Source organism: Dermacentor variabilis, chromosome 7, assembly GCF_050947875.1.
Source record: "Dermacentor variabilis isolate Ectoservices chromosome 7, ASM5094787v1, whole genome shotgun sequence".
Taxonomy (NCBI): domain Eukaryota; kingdom Metazoa; phylum Arthropoda; class Arachnida; order Ixodida; family Ixodidae; genus Dermacentor; species Dermacentor variabilis.
In genome coordinates, this window is record NC_134574.1 from 154,822,270 (window position 1) to 154,841,597 (window position 19,328).

The 19,328-nt window shown below is 45.5% G+C and overlaps 1 protein-coding gene across 1 annotated transcript in view; it reads right to left on the bottom strand.

The window, feature by feature from the left end:
* Nucleotides 1-6,903, bottom strand: part of Sos (Son of sevenless guanine nucleotide exchange factor) — a 54,869-nt gene extending 47,966 nt beyond the window's left edge. Inside the window, exon 1 of the mRNA XM_075699730.1 lies at nucleotides 6,386-6,903. Coding sequence (XP_075555845.1) covers nucleotides 6,386-6,481 — 96 coding nt within the window. The 5' untranslated portion in view covers nucleotides 6,482-6,903. The remainder of the gene's footprint in view (nucleotides 1-6,385) is intronic.
* Nucleotides 6,904-19,328: the final 12,425 nt, after the last annotated feature.

Here is a 19,328-nt window from a genome sequence, read left to right on the forward strand (position 1 = left end):
CAACACAACACGGTAGAAACGAAACCTATACTGCCTGTAGAAAAGTTCTTATATTAACACGAGAGCAATAAGGGCCCCACGTCACAGAAAATCCGGTGTCAACGTCAGCGCTCGGTGAATCCATGAGCGAAAATTCCCATATATATTTATGTATATGTATATGGCATGCCTTGCTATTTGACCTGCGGTGTATACAGGCTATACTGCCGCACCATTTTATCCCTAAAGTTGCTCATACCTTGTCTTATATTCTTGACAAAGTTATTCCTCGAAATTTTGACAATGACAGTCCACAAACAAATGTTATGAAACAAAACATCAACAGTGCATGCCTTTTATGTTAAATCTTCTCAGACTGAAATATTAAATGCGCGAAACAATAAAAGAAACCTGAAAATGCTGCAATTCTTATGGCGTGGCTGTGAACTACTTCCGGGATTGGCCCACACAAGACGCCGTGCTTGTACCAGAAAGCTTGCCTTAGCGCCTAGCGTTCACTGCCAATGCTACCCAGTAAACAGTATGGTTGCAGAAGCTGCAGTTGCCAGGAAGCTTAAAAAGCAGTTGGGGATCTTTGAATGCTATCGCGTTCCGCTCTCAAAAAACAAACTTAAGCATCCTCCAAATTTTTAAATTATATAGGGTATGTGGGGCTTCAAAGTATTTTTTTTTGGAGTTTACAAGTACTGGACCTTCACTTATAAAGAGAGAGAGAGAGATAGAGAGAGAGAGACTAGAGAAAACATTATGTCAGTATCCCTTTAAGTGCCATTTTCAGTCACTGATGATGACCGCATAACACAATGAGCAGAAGAAAGTAATATTAATGTCAACAAGTGCTCACTGATATAAAAAAGTCCTGCACTAGATGTTAGAATGGTGTCACTTTATGGACAGTTGCTTAGGAGTTCCCTGCTTGGCCTGCTCGTAAGGCAACCTTGTGTATGCTTATGCAATGCAACAGACATTTGTTGGTTGCTGATGAAACATGCAAGGTCATCATCATCACACAGATGATCAAACATAAAGATCGTCATCACACAAGTTCCATGAAGCATTACAGATCTTGAAAACCATATCACCTATTCATAAACATAGTTCTTACTATTACTGAAATAAAGTTGTTAGCATGTAGTCAACTCCTCTATGCAGCACACCATCGATACCAATTCAAGTAATAAACATTATAACAATAGCGCCCTCAAAATTAGTCAACTTGCATTAATTCAAGATCAAAGGAATCATATATCTTTGTATAATTATCAAAGCATCGTAGTTTAAAAAATGGGGGTAATCTAAGCTTTATCATAAATCAATCATACTTCTTTTTTCTTTTTTCCCACTGAAACACGAGACATAGAAAATAAATCATGTGTTTATGCATAAAGGAGGCTACACCAACTATAACACAGCCCTTATCAATTCATTTTCCTTGTCCAAAACAAACCTTTATTACCATTTTTGCTATTGCCAAATGGTTTCAATATAAAGTAAACAAGCTAACAAACAGGTACCGATGTATGCCTTTCTGTGCTCTTGTGTCATTTGTTTTGTGCAGCAGCAAAAAGGGTCTACCAATTAGACGATCAATTCAGGCTAACAACAGTGTTTCTAACATTGGCTTCCCTTCTCATGAGCACAAAGTGTGGTTCACTAAAATTTCAACACAACTTGGTTAGGAGATGCTAAGAAGTGATGCAAAAGTGAAAATGCCAATGTGGACGTATTGCATAATGCAATGTGCTCCTTTCCCCACAAAAACTTGCTAATCAATAATCCAAACAAATTTTGGATAGTAGTCAACACTAGAAATGCCAAAAATATTACCTCACAATATTCCACATTTGCCGCTGTTTTCACTGCATAACTGCTGCCTTTTATATGCCGCCTTACATACTGCCTTTTATATTAACATATGGGGAAAACTATACCTTGAGAGAATTAAACTTCGAGTATAAATGGTCTTTCCTGTATAAATCACAACATTGAACCTTTATCCCAAGTAGCAATTAAATTCAAAACTTAAAAAAGAAATTAAACATAAAACACAGTATTTAAATATGGATTTCCTTGGACTTCAATCTTTTACTTCCAACTTTGCAGCATGAATGTCAAAAGATATTTTTCATGCAAGACGTAGCTGGCAATCTGTCTTTGTGACGTACAACTTAATTGATAGGAATATAACATTTCTCTACATATGACTAAGGCTTTCAACAAGGTTCCGTGTTGATCACTGATAAAGCTCTTCATACTTGCACCCTAACATTCTAGTATAGATGAAGGATTTGTCCAGAACTACTCACAAAATTAAGTACCTAAGCAACTCCGTCCCAGTAACATCAGGGTATCAAGGATGTGCCTGCAGTCTGCTATTGTTCTCAGTATATCAATAAATGACCACTGCAAACCTCCATTACCATCAGCCTGCTTCTCAATGATTGCCTTATTTATCAAGGTGCAGAATGTGCCTAGATGGTTAGCTATGTTTCGAAGAAGGCAGCAGTGAAACACAGGACGTACAGTGAGGCCGATAACCTGGGCAGTATTTTTGACAACTACACTTAATTCCAAAAGGTATAAAACCACGTTTTCCTACAGCACTTCATGTAGCCACATTTTCCTACAGCGCTTCATGTTCCTTTGCATATGTAATAGCAGGTCTCTCACACTAGCTCAATCATACAAACGCTAAAGTGTTACTGTGTGTAAAGACCTGTCCTAGCATGCTGGTAGTATGAGCACCATATCAGCTCCAACATTATGCTAGCTTTCCTGAACATCACCTTCGCCACAGCCCATAGATTGCCAACTGCTATGAATTCTGCAGAGGCCTTCACCACACATCCACTATGTATGCACCTTGGTGCACCAGCCATTCACAACAGGTCTCGCATCCCAGTTGTTCAAACCACTACCATTTTTATCCTCGCATCCCCCGAAGTTTATGCTGTTACCTTCCCCCATTTTTGCGACACCTTACTTGCTAAACGCTTTCAACATGACAATGTACAGCTGTAAACATGTACAGTCACGTGCAATATGAGCTGCAACACGGTGTCCGTGGTTGAAGGCGCCGGAAGACTACACAGCGGCGCAGCACACGAAAAATTGGTTTTAGAAATACCAGTAATAGAAATGCTGTTTAACTCTCCCAATGATGCTCGACTATAACAGATACATGAAAGCACATGGTGTACCAGTGGCACCTCATAAACACACACGGCAGATTCAGTATCAGAGTATGCTTTACCTAATTGTAGCTTATGAACATACTTCTTCAAACAACTGCATTTCTCTGTTTCGCAAAACCTGACAGTTGAGAATAACCAAAAACACTCATTTAGCTGCACAGAATGCATTGAAAGCTCAGTGCACCAACCAAAGTATTCAAAGTAATTCATTTTATCTAGAATTTATCAGTGTTCATGTAATCATAAGTCTACGGCATATACAAGAACACACTGTGTCACCTTGTGCATTTTGCCTCCCATAAGTGAGTGACATTTACCATGCTCTCAGACACAAAATGCACTGAAAATCCCCCTCGACTGCCATTCACTGCTACGAGATAGCAACGAAATGAAACAAGCAGACAAGCCAAGACGTGCATGCAAGCATGCTGCCACATCTCGACACCATAAATAGTTGAGAAGCTGTGCACGTGAGTGTCCTGCATGGCATGAAACACATTTCGGCCATAATTTTAACGTAGGAATTGCCCAGTGTCAGTGCATCAATATTGCAGCATGCGATATCGGCCACAATGCATTCCTTGTGGCTGCAGTCTGCCTTCAGAGTTGACACATTGTCATCAGGGTGCCGCCCACCCCAAAATTACAGCCACGAAAGTTTCACAAGGTCCCCACTCTAAACCCCAAGGCATTAAGTTCTTTTAGTAATTTTTTGTACGGAAACTCTATGGACACTAGGGCTGTGACAAAGGAGAGAAGGCCCCTTTACTCAAACATGGAGTATCAACATCTATTGTGTATTTTATTTTTTTACTGTTTGATATCTCGTTCAAATGTATGCCTGATGCTGGCTGCAGAACTTCAACCTGCACCCTTATTTCCTTTGCTTACATTTTGCCATTTTTTGTGAATCTGCTTAATTCCTTTTTTCTCACCCTGCTATAATCCGGATACCAAGATTGCAGTATCAATAAATAAATAAACAAATAATGGGAGAAGGCAGGGGATGAAGATCACTATTGGACACTGGCTGTAGGCAACAGGAGAGAGCCTTCACGCAGGAAGGGTAGCTTGTCTCCTCACAATTCCTTAGGACTTTATTTGTGGCAGAATGATCCTTGGATGACCCTTTAAAACGTATAGTGTAAACCGAAACTTCAGGTGGTGCCTAGTGAGGGGGGAGGGCTTTAAAAGAGTAGCATGCATATGCAAATGTGGCACTCGAATGAACACACAGTGGCACAATTTTCAATAGGCACAATATGAGTTCCGAAGGCTAAGCACCATTAATTGGATGTGCCAAATGTACTATCATCAGCAAAAAAAAAAAAAAAAGTAAACATCCCTGCAGCAGTGTATGCAATTGGCATGAAGACTTTTGGCAGCATTTTGCTTGAAGGTATTGCCTTGCTTTGAAAGTATGCAACGCTCCTGCAGCCATTAGACTTTCTAAAGCAAACAAAACGTTTTTGCCAATGGTGGGAGCTGAACCCCACCATGGATGTGCTTTCACCAGTGGCAAAATGTCTTTTCTTCCGTTTTAGTCCATTTATTAATAGAAAAATTACAAATTCAAACCTTAGCTGTAAATTGTATGGTTAAAAAAATGTTCATTTTCCTTGCCTTCAGTGTTTGTCGAGTATTATGGCACTAATACCAGCAGTATGAAACGGGACTGACGGCGACCACCATAAGCTGAACTACTTTAAAGCAGCTGTCTTTCCACAGAGTGTAAACAAAGCAGGTTGTCACATTAATGCTTGTATAGTTGCCATGCCCACCAATGCACCTGTGGTCACAGCGCTCGTAAATTTAACTTGTCTGCGCGACTGCAGAGTGCACATGCACCTGAGATGGCCTGTACGAACTGAACAACATATGCATGCTGACCTGGAAGCATCAACCAGTACTGTTCATTCCATGATCAATGAAAGGGCTTCCCTACCCTGCTTACATACCTCCACATGAGCAGGTAACTGTGCATCCAGGATGAAGGCGTTATTTCTTTTCTCTCTACTTTTACCAGGATGCAGGCAGTGATCATAACCACAAAGTGACGTCAACATTTGCGAGCAAAGGACGAGATGGCTTTCAGAAATTGGATAGACATCTGTAATTGGGGTTGTTCAGTTTCAAGCTCGGCCACTTCGCATTGATGCATCATGTGCAAACGTTGTTTTTCCTTGCAAGCTAAGGGAATGCGGCGCTGTGCTAGGAGGTTGAAACACGAAACAATGGCAAGATATTCTCGGCAGCATGGTAACAACTTACACTGCTGTTTACATATGGTGCTCATCTGACGTAAAGAAGAAATTCAGTATATCATGGTCTAAGAATAGAAAGTTTACGACTCGTGATGATCAGAAATCGTAATACTAGAGAAGCTTACTAGTATACGAGAAAAAATGATTTTTTTCTTCTTGAATGCACTGCATATCAAAACCAGAGCATTAAATAAACCGTAGAACACCTTTCTAAACGAAATCACATCATGACATCCGAAGTATGTCAAGTGCATTTACACGGCTATTGCTTCAAACCTTTAAAGGAAAGTTCGTCTTAGCATGTGCAATCCTAAAGGTTGCATTTGCGCTCATGGATACTTGCAGATAGAATTCTGATAAGGTACGAGGCCTAAATGCATCGCCAACGGGCTGCGATAACACTTCGGTGCCCGCGCAATTGCTACACCGTGCGACGCAAGAAATGAAGACACTGAAACCCTTCTGCGAGCAAAGAAAGAAGCTCAATCAAGCAAACGCCGTGTGACGAAAACTTATCTCAAATAACACACATGAGGTGTGACCGTTTGCCGCCTAGGATGGACGCGCGAGCGGAGCTTAGATAAAAGCCCACCAGCCGTTTTTTTGTCAGGGAGAAAAAAAAAAAAAAAACGGGTTCTGCTGGTGCCGACGGTGTTGTCAGGCGCGATGTAGCGCACAGTTTGCGCCGCGCGTGCTCGGACCGGACAGGGGTGCCAAACAAGGTTGCGCCCCGCGTGAGCTCGCGGTGCAGTGCACTTGGCCGTTCTTTGCGCCGCGCCCGTTGAGCCCTGCTCGCGAACGCGCAGCTGGTCCGTGGCGCGCGCGAGCAGCGCAGTGACCGCGGGTGCAGGCGCGGGGACCATGCGGGGACGCCGAGCCGCACGCACAGCTGTTCTGGTGGTTTCTCGCAGCAGCCACTGCGCTCACCTTCTTGAGCGCTGCCACCAGCAGACCCTTCCACTTGGACGCGATCTCCTGGCCGTCTAAATCCAAGTTGGAGTCCGCGTCCCGGACAGAAAACATGTCGCAGGAGTCAGAAGCTCGGCGGCTGCTCCATGACGGCCTCGAGGTCGCAGCCGCGGGTTCGAAGTCGCACCGACGGTCTGATTAGGCCTAGGCCTTGTTGCTGTCTCGAGCACGGTCGACCCCGAGCGCGATAAAGCCGAAGGGTGCGGCGGCGGTCTCGCCGCTAGCCATGGCACGCCTCGGTCCGATCTCGGCATAGGCTCCACATCACCGTGCTGTGTCGGCAGGCTGGAAGCACTTCTGTGTACGCTTCCCGCAATAAACACACAAACACAAAGCAGCAGATCTCTGCGCGTCCCTCAAGATGCAGCCAATGCAGCGGTGGTGAGGAGGGAACGCTTGTTTCGCTCTTTTGTATTTGTTTTTGAATACATGCAGGCAATCAAGGTTTGCCGTTGTCTACTCCCCGAGCCGGAGCCACACTAGCCAGACGAGAAACCGGCCGTCGATGGCGCAAGCAAGCGGCCGGTCAGGATCGGCGTCCAAGAAAATAAGTGGTGTCCACATCGCACCCCTGGCAACGGTCCCTGCAGAATATTATATCCGGATCTCAAAGGCGATACTTTTGCATACTTCAAACAAAATTATGACGTCAATGCTGCCATATTTTAAAATTACTTATGGCAGTCATGACGTCATCAATGCTTATTTTTCGTATGACAAAGAAAATAAATTTTCCTTTCTCTAAGCTCTTTTGCATGCTTTTGATACGGTGCGGAACTTTCGCGCATAAGAAAACTTCCGCGCGACGGCTGTTGCAGCCGTCGTTGCAATTGACAACGCATGCAATCGCAGAACGCTGTTATCTCGGAGGCCATGCAAAAGTTTTTGCACACTTAAAACCACGAATTATTATGAAGTTGGAAAGTGTTTAATGAAAATATAAGGCTTCATATTACTTCTGAAGTATTTAATTGCAGCAAAAATGACATGGTCCAATGGAGAGTAGTTCATTGCCTTTGTTTTTAGAGGGGGAGTGGACGGGGGAGGGGCTCGTTATGATGCTGCGTCCCATTGCTTTCCATTACTCTGAAAGCTGTCCGGGGTGCTGCGGAGAGGACATATGCGCACCAGCTGGGCACTTTAACGAACGATGTGACGACGTTTCCACTTTTTTTAAAGTTCTAAAGCGATAACGTTTACACGGAAGACACTTCATGACCACACGCCACCATAGGAATATAAACGAAATATACCGCTGGGATAGGAGCATTGCGCGAAATTTGAATCGAAGATTTGGTGTAGGTAGCGCAAGAGAAACACTGACAAATGGAAGACATGGTGGAACACGTGGCCACGGTGCACGTAACTTACGCAGACTTGCCTTTGTTACAGAAGTATCTAATGTGTTGGTAGAGGCGGAATAAAGGCAAGTGGGAGAGGGAGGAGGAGGGGGCTCCCACTCTGGACCCGCTAGTGTCGACAGAACGGCTACGCTACGCTAAAATTCGCTATGAGCGCCCAAAGTTGCGTTCTGAAGCTTTTATCATTCACCTGAGAGGGAGGAGGAGGGGGGGCTCCCCCTCGGGACCCGCTAGTGTCGACAGAACGGCAACGCTAGGCTAAAATTCGCTATGAGCGCGCAAAGTTGCGTTCTGAAGCTTTTATCATTCAATATATCCGTGACGCATGCGTAAGTTATCAGTCTACGTCACTTCTATAGAAAGAAATCGAGTTCCTATCAGCGTGAATTCCCCAGAATCACTCCGTGTACTCTTTCCTCTTTTTGACGCTTTTTACGAGACTCGACTGTATATTCCTTCCAGCTCAATAAACACTTGGTTGTTACTTCAGCACTGTCGTATGTACGTCACCTTCTTCATGTCACGTCTTCAGTGCTGTTTTTTGTTTCTTGGAAGGAACATATTTCGCATCTAACACGCCCAGCGACTCCATAAGGTGCTCTTCAAATAAGGGCGGTGCTTTTGTGAATGTGTACCAGGGGAGGATACAGGGTAGCATCGGTGGGTGGGAGAAAGAGAGAGAGAGGGGGGAGAGATAAACAACTCACAGTGAAGACAAAGAATGAGAAAACTTATCGGCAAATATTTCGTTAACGGTGTGGACTTGACAGCAGGAGCTTCCGAAGTCGGGGGCAGGGCTAAGTTCGCTCCTTTTCCTAGCCGTCAGCTTCTGTTATCCTTAGGCAGCACAGGCCAAGAAGTTAGAAACAGTCCGTTTTTTTGTCACCATTGCTGGCGGTACAACGTATTTGGCAGGTGACGAGCAGTTCACATTGTGCTTGTGCTGGGTTGAAAATGATTCGCTCGATGTTGAAGAGGAATTTATTGGACTGTATAGCCCTCCATACTACAAGGACGACACATTGCTCATGGTCGTTTGGGACACGATCGGAGCGCTTTACGAGGTGGTTGCTTCGACGGGCCGCTTCACAGGTCTTAAGAAGAAGGTGAGTGACTTTCAGTTGTGGGGATGCGCGACTCTCGCGCGTCCCCTGATATGTTTTTCCCGCATGGCGCGTCTCCTGTAATCCGGCTTCGCCGCGTGGCCTGCGTGATGCCCACGGCGGTCGATGTGGTTGGGGCGCAGTGCGAGAGATGGCGCGAGTGTTGCGTTGCTAACGCCGCCTCACGGCAGGGTTAATTGGGGGCGCAGGGGAGGACGGGCTGTCTCTTCCCCGGCGCGTCGGCGAACGGCGTGGACATCCCGCGCGCCGCCGACGATGCTTCTGCGAGACCGCCTCGCGTGGCCGCCTTCGAACGCGCCACGATTCGCGTGACCATACACGCGAAGGACCAGGCGTTGGGATCCAGCATGGGGCGAACATATTCGCTCGCTTCCGGTCGCGGTGAGTCAGACTTCTAGATTTGTCGCGCGCCCATCGGCATGTTTTGTGGATAGGCATTGATCTATGAAAGGTGCAATAAATGCCCTTGTGATTGTTTGCACTACTTTGTTGTCGTTCCTTTGTCCCAAGAGTATGGGTGTGAGAGACCCCACACAGTCGAAGTCTACATACGGTCGCATGTCTTTACAACGAAGTGCTTGGGTCCTCCGAAATCATTCGTTATACAAGTCACTTCGTAGTGAAGGTCGCGCGCAGCACAGCTCACAATAGAACAAGGCCACAATTATTCCTTCGTTACGCGGGTAATTTCACCCCTAGAAGAGCTGGGCCGTACGAGCACTGCGCCAATCATTCCTTAGATCTGACACCTACCGGAAGCTGGTCGAAGCAGCAGGATAACTGCAGAAGCGCTCTTCGTTGTAAGAGGGGTGTCAAATATCATTCTGACTTGACACCATTGATCGAATACCATTCTGACTCAAAAAGCGTCTACAAAGGTATATAGTGCTTCCACGCGTGCGTCAAGATGCACAAGAAATGCCTGCCAAGACAGCCAGTCTTTTGCACCTTTGTTCAACGTGCTGGTCAGTTAGAGCTAAGTCTATGGAGCGCTTTGTCGAGAACTGTAGCAGAGTTTTGACGACGATCTGAGAACTGCTCCAGACTCCGAACCGGTTCAATCTGGGATGACCGGAGAGCAATCATGAAATGATAGTCACAGTTGCTTCATCAGTTCGAGACGCCTTTCGGCTTCGTGTCAGCAGAGCTGTTCGGGCCTTGTCGGCAACTCGCCAGGTCGTTTTAGAAGGGTAATCCAAGCGCGTCTGGAACAAAGCAACCAACTGCAACGCTGTGTCCTGCGATGCTAGAGCTCAGAACAGAACAAATCTTCACTGGAATTCGGGAACAGACGAAAGACGCTGCTGCCAAGCTGGTACTGGACACCTACAGGACTAGAATTGTAAAGCAACGTGCCCAATTTAGGTATTTGACGAGTACTCCCACTGCTCCTGTCGCGCTTGGTGAGGAGGCTGACCTCACGCAGAAATAATTTTTTACAGCCAATGACTCGGTATCAACCGAATTAAAGCACCGGCTCGACCAGCCCGGTATCACATGGTGGTGAAACTGGGATCGATGCTTATTAGTAGTGCAAGTGGACAGCGATTCACAGCGAAGGAGCTAATAATGGACGCGCTCTGTGTCCGCAGCAGTGATGTTGACCTGCAGTAGTTTAATGACATAACTTGCGCTTCCACCAAACGTTCTTTCGGGCCGGGACGGGACTTCTTGCTAAACTGCGCGAAATGCGACAAAGGACGAAAAAAAAAAAAAAACATGAGACGAGGACGTCTCTCCCGTCTAGTCTTTCTTCTTTTTATCCGCACCGCCTATGCGCTCCCCTTTGCAATATGTTGAACTAACTAGCCGAACAATGAACTATTACGAAGACAAGCGCTGACTTCCAACTATGTATATAGTCTCGATTTTGTCTCGTTTTCGCGATGTTCAACAAGATATAGAACACCAATATAGCTAGCCAAGTCTCATACTTTATACATACGTGACTTCTGTTGAAGACACCGCGACAGCGCTAAAGGCCGAGTCTCAAACTGCAATGAATCTCTTAGATGAGCTTGTGAGATTCGTACAACTTTTATTAACTGTGCCTTCAACAATGGCCTCGGGAGAGCGCTCATTCAACGTGCTGAGGCGCGTAAAGACCTATACTTACGCAGCTAAATGACGACGCAGACCCGTCTCACGAGACTCTTCATGCTCACCGACAGAAAACCGGACTGCCGCTGTTGTAGCCGTCATCGTGATGCTCCGTGTGAAGTTCAAGGGAGATAACGCGGCGGCGCGGCGTATGCTGTATATATGCGAGTGAAAGTGTGCGAAGGTGAGACGACGATGTCGGCTCAAATCTCGCGCGCGCAAGGGAGGAAAGCGGGAAGGAAGCGCGCCGTCTTCTGTCGCGCGAAAGGCACCGAAAAAAAGGGGGGGGGGGGTTTACTGCGGCGGCTGCTGCGTATGGTGCGACCGCGCGGGCGCCATCTTGTAAGCAGTGCGTTGTAACGTAACGAAAACAAAACAAAAAAAAAAAACGCGATATTTTTGACCTGGACAAAAACGTAACCGAAAGGCTATTAAAACCGAAATATTTTTTATCGGTTTTCGGTTCAACGGGAAAGTCGGCAATCCGAAACCGACGTCAGGCAACGTCAGCATATCTCAGGCAGGGATAGTGCGAGCGAGAGCCGTTCGAGCGCTTCTCTAATCTAAGCCTGCCGCTCAGTGCACTAGCAAATCGGCATCGTAGCAAAACCCAGCGCGTGTGCACTGAAGAGCTTATCGCTTCGCTTTCTACGGGTACACCGCTTCGGTACCGAGGTTTTATCTTCGATTAAGTTCGTTTTATCAGAACAGCGGTCTCGCATTTTGTCGATTGTCGAGTACACTTAATGACGCTCTGCTTCTCAGATCATGCTCAGTGCCTTGAGAATTAAGGCACTGAGCATGATCTCAGAATTTATTATTGAATCGTGGAGAGCAATAGATAGTGCTCTTATCGTTACTCAGCTTCAAAAATTTTTGCATGCAAACAAAAAGCGTTACGAACCATTACGGATCCTTTTTTTTTTCGTTCCGGAGCAGAACCAGAACGCAGCTTTTTCAGTGGAACGAAACAAAAACCAGAACGAAAAAGATTTCGTTCCGACACCCCGCTTGAAAGCGATCTGCGATGGAGTGCGCGGAGTGCTGATAGCTTCGCGTGCGTTGTGCTTTCGCTGCTTAGTTTGCGTTGAAGCGAGGTGCAGCACGAAGGTCGATTCGCTCGCTGCTGCTGCCGCGCTTCATCACTTCAGCGTTTTGACAGCGAGTCTCCGCGGTCACTGAGTGAGATATGTTCATGTTTGCTTGTGCGCGCGTGACACCATCCTGGTTAATTTAGTTATCAAGCGAATACTTACAAGTTTATACGGCCGATAAATCTACTATTCCTACTCCATATAGCTAGCTGTCTATCAATTTGCTATCGCAATCGATGCCTTCACCTTTCGGGCGGAACTGGACGTCGAATGATCTTTCAAAGGATCTTACATGTTTGTAAGCGCACCGACATATATAGGAAACTTCAAATAAGGGCATATGTATTCCGCCTTCATTAATATCTTCAAGATTGTAATTACAGCTGTTGCTTTAATTTCTAAACAATTGAGGCAGAGAGCTGGGCTAGCCGGAAATTGTCAAATACATGCTGTCCTTATGTCTTTGCCCCTCTTTTCATTATTCTCACGCGCTGGAACGTGTCCTTGTCTATTTGTAAGCGTATTTGCTTGATTCGTAGTCTGTTATCCTTTGTAGTTTTTACTGCCTTCTAAGTGCAGCAAACCTCTTCTTGACTGTATACGAAACATGTCTTGTTCATATATTAGACGTTTCTGGTTTTTACACAAAAAATGTCCTTATGTAAAGATTATTTCTTATCCTATAGCTTTCGGGAAAAGTACAATTATTATGAAGTTGCGATTATTCACGCTGTGGTACTGCAGCGGATATCCAGTGATTGTCCAACAAATGCGGTAATAACTTTGGGAATGAAGATTGTGAACGCGCATCTATTCTTTATCTTCAATTATTCTAATCCTATAGACGCCATGGTGGTGTAGTGGCTTTGGCATTGCGCTGCAAAGCCCAAGGGCACGGCATCATATCCCAGCCACGGCGGCCGCACTTCGATGAGAACGAAACGCAAAAAAAAAAAAAAAAAAAGCGCTCGTGTACAGTGTATTGGGTGCCCGTTGAGGAACCCCAGGTGGTCAAAATTAATCCGAAGTGCACTACTACGGCATGCGCCTTATATTCATAACGAGGTTTTGGGACATAAGACTCTAGAATTTAATTTAAAATTATATGATCCTAAAGATCACTTTCCCAGAAAGACCCATTTCTCGTATCTTAATCATTGTTCCCTTTTTCTTCATTTTTTTTTCGAATTACACTCAGTAGTAAGATTGTGTTTTCTTTTCTGCTGCACCGTTGTTCCACTTTTTATGTTGTATTCGCCGGTGTTTCCGGGCATAGCACATCGGTAATAAGTGGTCGAGAAGATGCGAACTTGTATGCCACAGAGAAGCCAACAAAAACTCACGCCTTTGTAAATCTTTTAAACCCCCTGGGCCTCCTCCCCTACACCCTAACACACAAAATCTTAAATAACACTTCCGAAGCCTCAGCATGACAGTCAGAAACATCACACTGGATAGGCACGATGAAGAATTACCAGCGATGTAACTATATCAGACAGCAAAAAAATAATGAAATCCAGAGAAAAAAAAAAGTTGCTGCGATAGCTGAAAAAGCCGTGAGTGCACTACAGATCGAAGCCAGATAGCGATGTCTGAGAAAATAGGTGCTGACACGAGATTTTGCCGCTGAAGAATATGTATACATATGTATATGCGTAGCGTGTGCAAATATAGTGCAGAGACCCTATTTTGTTAGTATGTCGTACTATTTACCCAGCGGCAAATGACGACGTAGGCACACTATCCGAAGCCTTAGGCTTATCAACGACGATCTTAAAAGGACCGACGACCAACATTTATGGCACCCACTTTTTTGATGCAGTGGAAAGGTTACCGGGCAGCGTGTCGAATCATGCAGTGGTAGCGCGGAAAACGCCGTAGAACATTTTTTATCCGAATTTCTCGACCTGCAGCGAGGATGTTGAAGTTCGCTGACTGGAAGCATACTGGAGACAATGCTAGGTGAGCACGATAGCGATTATATGCCGGCATTGGTGGGAGGCAGACAAGTGCGTTCATAGCTAGGAGATATTAAGTCCAAGGCAGCCACGGCTACCTTGGTTCTCCACAAGAAAAGTAGAAAATTACTGATTAAGGAAGACGTCAGACAAGAAGAGACCACCTCTCCAATGCTTTTCACTGCATGGTTAGAAAAAGTATTGAACTTTCAGAATGGGAAGGCTTAGTTGTGAAGATCAGCAGCAAAAACCTTAACACCCTTCGGTTTGCAGATGACATTGTCCTGTTCAGCAACACTGAGGATAAATTGCAACACATGATTGAGAACCTTAATCGAAAAATGTGTAAGAGTAGGGTCGAAGATTAATATGCAGAAGAGAAAAGTAATGTTCAATAGCCCGGCAAGGGAACAAGAAATAACGATCGCCAGTCAGCCCCTATAGAGTTTGCGCAGTTTGTTCGCGCACGTTTATCTATAGTAGCACACAACATAAAAAAAAAACAGCAGTTGGCAACCACGGCATACGCACCGCGCGGGATTGTGTTAATCCGCCAGCCAATCACAGAAGCAAACAATATCGCCGTCATGCGACATATTCAAAATGGCGTCGTACTTGATACCTCGGGAGCATCTATTGTTCTCGATAGTTTTCATCGGCGGAAGCGATGAGGTGTGCAACAGACATGGACAAAGTGTGTGGAGTCTGAGAGTTTCACTCTTCAAAAGTCCGCGGTACAGTTCATTTCACTGCTGAGACCATTTTACTCGTGAAACTTCACTGCCAAATGAAGTGAAAACTTGACATTGAGTCGAGCGGAGCAAGCGTTTTATTTCAGTTCAATAAAGAATTAGGCTTTCCCCGTCCCGCTGTAATAGACGAGTGAAAACGTACAAAATGACGCGTTTATAATTTTATTTTCGCGGTTACCGCCTTATTTAGGTAACAGGGAAAGTTTGAAGTGCGAACTATTTGCAGCCTATAGCGGAGGAACAGTGGCTGACGGTTATGAGGGCGTGGGCGGGGCTTCACTGCAGACTTAAGTTGTATCCCACTATAGGTCAATTACTTCGAGGGGACCGTGATCACGAGGAGGAAACTTGCAGAAGAATAAATATGGGTTGGAGTGCATACGGCAGGCGCTACCAAATCATGACTGGAAGCTTACCGCTATCACTGAAAAGAAAGGCGTACAATCATTGCATTCTACCGGTGCTAACACATGGGGCAGAAACCTGGAGGTTGAGAAAGAAGCTCGAACAAGTTGAGGACCGCGCAATGCACGATGTAAAGAAAAACGTTAGGCGTGACATCAAGACACAGAAATAGAGCGGCGTGGATCAGAGAGCAAACGGGGATAGGCGATATTCTATATAGATGACACTAAGAGAAAAAGAATGCAGCTGGGTAGGCCATGTAATGCGTAGGGCAGATAACTGGTGGACCATAATAGTTACAGAATTGGTGCCGAGGGAGGGGAAGCACAGTCGAGGACAGCAGAAAATTGGGTGGGGTGATGAAAATAGGAAATTTGCAGGCGCAAGTTGGAATGGGCGCAGGACAGAGGTAATAGGAGACCACTGGGAGACTGGGACCTGGCTCTATTTTACATTACCTTTGCGTACAACTCTTCCCGTCTCGAAACTGCTGCCTTTTTCCCGTTTTACCTCTTGTATGGCCGAGAACCGACGCTACCACTGGACACTGTGCCTCCGTCCACCACATCTTCAACTAGCGATTGTTCCCGTGATGCAATCGCCCATGCTGACCATGCTCGCCAACTTGCGCTCGCTCGTCTACAAGTGTCTCAAGACAAACAGAAGCAACGCTACGACCTCCGTCACCGTGATGTCCATTTTGCACCCGGCACCCTCGTGTTGCTTTGGTCAACATCGCGTAAAGTTGGCCTTTGTGAAAAACTACTCTCCTGTTACACAGGCCCGTATCGCGTGCTCCACTAAGTGACCGGGGTCACCTATGAAATCGTTCTAGCCACGCCCACTACGTCCTCCGCTGGAAGAGGTCTTCGTCCTGCAGTGGAAAGAAAAATAGATTATCATCATCATCAAGCCGATGCGCCTGCGATTAATGTTTCCTGAAGTGTTGAATTATTTAGACAATAGCTACGTGATTTCGCGGATTCCTGTGCAACAGCTTTGGTCATTAACAAGGTTTTTTTTTAGCCAAGCCAAGCCAAGTTTTCAAAAACGAAACGACGCTTCTACACGTGCTATACGCAGTTCAACGCGTTACCCTAGCCAACGCGGGCGTTCTTGATTTCCGAAGCACGTCGTCTCTCGAAGACCTGAGCAAGCTGGAACAAAAGATCTTACCTCGCATGCGTGCTCATAATTTCGCGCGCGCACGACAGTAATCATGTGCGCCGCCATGCAACCAGGGACGCGAGCACGGCTTGTTAGCACGCACTCTACTTACTAAACGTGCTTAAAATAAAGCGCGAGAGCCTATATGATAACATACTAACTAATTTTAAACGACAAGTATGCGATGTTTAATAACACACGGCTTACGTACGGTAATCTCACAGACTACATCCGAAGTACCAAGGTTTCACCGCCAGTTCGCGCAACTTACTGGTTTTTGACACTTTCTTTGCGAATATCAAAGTATAATTACTACTCAAATTGTGAACAGCTTGCTCGATTTCCCATTGCTATAAGTGATGGTCAGTTCATTTCCATCAACGTCTCACAACACATTTTGGCGCCATTGTCAGTCCCTTTATGGGATACTAAATGAACATATTAAATTAGATAGATATATTATTCGCCTAGAACTCTTATCGTCGTCTTCTGTGCGCCGTGTACGAAGTGTTTCTGCGAAGACTTTAAGTAGTTTTAAAAATGGCCTAGATAGCACAATTCCAGTCCTTGAGCTGGTCTACTCGAAGAGGCGGAATCCACTAATCAACAAAGATTCACTAATTTAGGTTTTAAGCTAATTACCTTACGTCACATATGGCAATTTAAAAATTTTAACACGTGAGACTGCAAGGCATATCCATTTGAAAAGAATTCTGTGCATTGCACCATTTTCGACATATATGCACCATCAAACTTGCTGTAAAAATGCACTGTCGTTCTATTTTTTAAACAAAACGCCGTTTTACGCATTGAAGGACAAAAATAACTGGACCGTGCGCCGCTGTATTTCTTCGCATAGTTCGGGAATTATTATATCGAAACTGGTGTCGTCCTGAGAATTCGTTTCAATCGGTCCTACCTTGCGAACTGCCGGGCTACAGCTTGTAAAATGCAACATGTGATGCGAAGTAATTAGTTAAAAACTGCATTATGGGCAACCCTGCTCAAGGGTTAAAACTGTGATATCACCCACAGAGTATCTTTAAAGTTTACTTAATGTCTTCACAGGAACACCCGGTATGACTTCTTGAGTAACGAATTTCATCCGAAGGTCCCGCTGTTACTCCTCAACTGGAATCGCCTGCACCAAAACGGACGAGTTGACGTAATACTCACGTGACCTTCCTTTCTTCCGCTCCCTGCGAATCTGCAAGAGCTGACGTCACATGAGGGGTATTATGGTCCCAAACAGGCGGCGCCACTCCAATTTTAAAGCGAAAGCTTTATTGGCCGCGAACTTGCGATTTCGCCGTTGCGGTGCTCCGAGGAGGCACATGACGTCATAACGCGCGGCTCGCCGAGGATATTAAAGCGAAAGCTTTACTGGCCGCGAACTTGCGATTTCGCCGTTGCGGTGGACCGAGGAGACACATGACGTCACACCGCGTTCCTCGTCGTTGCGTTCACCTCCGCTCGCTTCGCCAGCTGCGTCGCATGCCTGATAACATGTAGGAGGATTGAAAAGGAGAGCTCGCGTGCACCGCAACCACAGTTGAGGCGGCAGTATGGACGGCGACAATTCTGTTAAGCAGGAGGAGGCCTGGAATCGACATCGGAACGAGATGAAGAGGAAACGAATCGCCCAGGAAACAGACGATCAGCGCGCCGAACGACTGGCTGAACGCCGCAACATAGCTAGACAACCAGACTAACCTGGACTTGCAATCAAGATTAACCAAGGCTAACCATGCTATGCCTTAGCTTTCGCTACGTATATCATGGCATAGCCGAGCTAAGCCACTGCCATTTTTTTTTTCCTTTTAGCCATTTTCTCGCTTGCAAAAGCTCTGTTCTCGCTAGGAATGACGAATTCGTTATTATAGAAGCCCAATCTTTCAATGAAGTACCACTTAACATTTTCTTATAGCGTACCTTTAAAGAGCCGCTAATTAACGACGCAAAAATCTAAGCGACCAAAGCAAAAAAAGTGAACAAGCTTGACAGCATCCGTCACCACCCCGTTTCAAAGGTGATATCAACAAATGCATCCCTCCACGTATAATATTTCCGACGAGGCCTGGTCAGGAGCCCTTAAAAGATTTTCCCGGCACGAAGTAGAGTATATTTACCAGAGTAACTTACTGGTACGTACCAGAGTAGAGTAACATTACCAGAGGTGGCGACATAGGGGCCGGGTTAATGCAACGATTCCATTCCAATTATGTTCCTCTTCACGCTTCGTAAGGGGCGCGAACGGCGCTCCCCCTTATAGGTTATCGGTAGAATCAGCGAGTCGTGAGCGGTGAATGATAAGAAAAATAAGGTCCCATTCGTCTTTTCTCTCTCAACACACCGGCCATCACCTCATTTCAAGCAATCTCAAGAAAGGTATGAGGAAGGCAGGTGTTCATGGGGTATCTAACGCTCCTGAACGCTTCCAGAAATGTTCCAATTGCGTGTGAACGCCTAAGGTGAAGAATTTCTGTAATCTATAGCCAATATCGTAAGTGCTTCGTCCTTCGTGCAATGTGCTTTGAACGTAGTGTACACTCAATCCCCTTATCCTGCGGGAAGGCACACTATATCGGACAAACTGCCCGTTGCTTGAACGATAGGTTCAACGAGCATAACTCCACAACGTCACCAAGGTTGTTTCCGGCCATTCAGGTCTTCATTCACTCGTTTGCCGTGTGATACCCAGTGCATAAGCACGTTCCATTCATTTTTGGCCGAAACTGCTGCATTACACGCAGAGCGGCAAATAAGTAGACGTACGAAAGTATAGAGGCATGCAAAATTAAATAACAATAATAAATAAATAAAGGACGCATACGCAAGCATGGCTTCCATAGCGTTCACAGGAAAAAGGAATCAGATTTCTTCCATGTTCCTGATGGACGCGATCGCAGTTATGTGGTGACCACATATGTGTGCGATACT